At 51.4% G+C, this 3,009-nt stretch overlaps 1 protein-coding gene across 3 annotated transcripts in view; it reads left to right on the top strand.

Annotated features, from left to right (window-relative positions):
• Positions 1-1,176: 1,176 nt before the first annotated feature.
• Positions 1,177-3,009, top strand: part of gdf5 (growth differentiation factor 5) — a 50,458-nt gene continuing 48,625 nt past the window's right edge. Inside the window, exons 1-2 of one of the 3 annotated variants that reach the window (XM_072556204.1) lie at positions 1,177-1,291; positions 1,906-2,782. In XM_072556204.1, the coding sequence (XP_072412305.1) occupies positions 2,353-2,782 (430 nt within the window). In that variant the 5' untranslated portion in view covers positions 1,177-1,291; positions 1,906-2,352. Of the gene's footprint in view, positions 1,292-1,534; positions 1,778-1,905; positions 2,783-3,009 lie in introns of those variants that run through there. The other 2 variants (XM_072556203.1, XM_072556205.1) reach the window with 2 other exon arrangements.

The raw sequence follows: 3,009 nt of genomic DNA, 5'->3' as shown, positions 1-3,009 counted from the left end.
CAACAAATGGTAACATTCTATCAAATTTCCGAATTACTTTCTGTCCCTGCAGACTGCTTGCCATTCATGCACTGGGACACCCAGATCTCTATTCATTTCAAAGCTCTCCAATCTCTCACCATTTCAATAACAGGTTTCTTTGTTACTCTTCCTACCAATTCTGCATGTTCCACATTATACTTCAATTTTGCCAGATCTTTGCAAATGGATTGTCAGAGTCATCACAGAGTGATAGAGATGTACAGCTCGGAAACAAACCCTTCGGTCATTGCCTGTGCTGATCTACTCCAAGGCAGCTCTGCTCACTCTGCCCCTTGCCAGACCCAACTCAGGGATGACGGTAATGACTGATTCTTCTTCTTTCCCCTTTCAAAATTGCATTATTAAACTCTCCATAAAATCATCCACAGTCCTTCGTTTTTCTTAAACTGCTATCCCTTCTCTCAGAAGGAACTTGTATTATAAGGCTTCATGGTTTCTATTCACTTTCAAACAGCAGTCATTGTTGTAATGTCAGAAATGCAACAACCAATTTGATCTCAAGCAGCAAAATGACAGTGTCTGGATAGTCTACATTCAGTGATTTTGGCCAAGGAATAAATATTGGCAGACTCACAAGGGAGAATTCTCCCCAGCTTGTCTTTGAATCATGCAATGGGACGTTTGGTGTTAACCAGTGGCGATCAATGAGAATCTATATTCAATTTTTCACCACGAGAGACATTAGGTTGGGGCTTGGAAAGTGCTGCCTGAGGGCGTGCTGAAAGTAGGTTCAGTTGTGGTTTTCAGATGCAAAGCTTACGGCACAAAGTCAGGAGCAGTGGCACCCAGTGAGTTATTCCTGCCGGCCCTAACGGACATGGTGGGCTGAATGGCCTCCCTCAGAGCTATAACCATTCTGTGAGCAGCTAAGGTCAGATCTGAGGTTAAATCTTGCCCTGCCCACATGATTTCAAGAAGAAAAACAGAAAGTGCTGGAGGAACTGACAGCATCGCTGGAGGCAGAGACAAGTTTCTTATTTCACGTCCATTATCTGGAACTGAACTCCACCACCCCCCCCCCCCCCACCCCGATTTAATGAGTTAGTCCAGCACTTTCTGTTTTTTATTTCAGATTTCCAGCAAATTATTTGCTGGTCACTTCAACGTCAGTTGCTAAAATCTCACCAAATGGGTCGATAAAGATTTCCGTACAAAATGAAGCACGCCGTTAAATGGAAAGAAAAACCGAAAGAACCACGGATGCTGTAAATCAGAAACAAAAAGAGAAAGTGCTGGAAAAGCTCAGCAGGTCTGACAGCATCTGTGGAGAGAAATCAGAGTTAACCTTTCCGGTCGATACCCCCTTCCCCAGAAGAGTAAATGTAAAAGGGTGTAATGTCTCAGGGACAGGACTGTCAATTTAGCAACGAGAGGGATCCCGGGGGGATCTAGTGTAAGAAGCGCTGGCGATTTGGATGGAGATGTCCCTTACGTTTCGCCTAGGTTCCCCCCCCCCCCCAACCCCCCGGCAAAATCCCATAGATTCCAAAGTGGATGCAGATTGGAACTGCGGCGGGAGGGCTCTGGCTTTCTGGAAAAGTGAATTGGTTAGGATCTTAAGGTTTGGTGCTAATGAGGCCAAAGCAGCCGGGAATTCTATTCCCAGGAAGCGGAGACTCCCCGTGACAATATTGGGAAGGAGAGTGAGGCTTGAAACGCACCTTTCTATGTGTGTGTGTGTGTGTGTCTCCCAGTGTTCCTGTTCTTGAATGGAGAGACGTTTAATCTTCTATATGTGTGTAATATTTAACAGAAATATATTTCACCCAAACAACTTTGGACAGGCAGACTGTTCAACATCAGCAAGTAATTAAAGACTTTTTTTCTCTCTCTCTCTCTGTTACCCTTCTCCCTCTCTCGCAGTGTTGCTGAAATTCTCTGGCCGGTTGGGGAGAGCAGATTTAGTGGCGGGCACCTGTCTTAATCGTGGGAGTGTGAAATATTTTTACTGGAAACGATTCAAAATTTGGAAGTTTTTTAAAGAGAGCGAGAGAGAGGGCGCTGGGCAGGGTTATGCATTTCTCGTCCTTGGAGGTGAGGGATTTAAACCAGGACTGAGTCACCCTCGGAGTTAGAGAAAGGAAGAGCGAGCAAAGTTGGAGGAAAGCTGTTTTGATTTCTCAAGCCTCTCTCTCTCTCTCTTCTCTGCCTGGTCGGAAAGTGCCCGGGATTAACTGTCACCAAAGCCGAGTCCACTATGGGACAGATCCATCAAATACGCCGGAGAGTTTTGGAGGAAATTGCTTGGAAGTGTTGGGAGTCGGTGCTCGGTCTTGATCTGGCAGCTTTAGCCCCCGGCGAGCTCCGAGGATGGAATTAGTGCGAAAGTTCACCTTCCTGGTCAGCTACCTCAGCTGCATCTGCTACCTGCCCCGTCCCGACTCGGCGGCCGGGCTCCTCGCCGCTCACTCCGCCGCCACTGCGCCGCTCCTGCGCCAGGGACCCCTGGGCACCGCCCAGAGCAAGAGAGCGAGCCCTCGATGGGCTCCCGGCGCTGCCCGAGCCGTCCCCCTCACCCCCGCCGCCGCCGCCAGGAAAGCGAACCGCAGGAGCGGCGAGGGCCGAGCGGCCGGCAGGCGCTCCAAGAAAGCTGGCGGCCCGCAGGTGACCGCTCACGATTACATGCTGTTCCTGTACCGGAGCCTGTCCGGGAGCGAGCGGCGCGGGCTCAACAGGAGCAGCTCCAAGCCGCCGGCCACTCGGGCCAACACCATCACCAGCTTCGTGGACAGGGGAGAAGGTAGGGCCAGATACCCCCCGGAGGGGGCAGATACCCCCGGGGGGAATCAGATACCCGGGGGGAGGTGGGGGCAGATACCCCCGGAGGGGGAGGTGGGGGCAGATACCCCCCGGGGAGGGGGCAGATACCCAGGGGGTAGGTGGGGGCAGATACCCCCGGGGGGGGAGGTGGGGGCAGATATCCCCGGGGAGGGGGCAGATACCCCCGAGGGGGACGGTGGGTGCAGA

Source organism: Chiloscyllium punctatum, chromosome 37 (genome assembly GCF_047496795.1).
Source record: "Chiloscyllium punctatum isolate Juve2018m chromosome 37, sChiPun1.3, whole genome shotgun sequence".
NCBI classification, from domain to species: domain Eukaryota; kingdom Metazoa; phylum Chordata; class Chondrichthyes; order Orectolobiformes; family Hemiscylliidae; genus Chiloscyllium; species Chiloscyllium punctatum.
The sequence above is the reverse complement of the archived record's forward strand: the minus strand, read 5'-3'. Positions and strand labels throughout refer to the sequence as shown.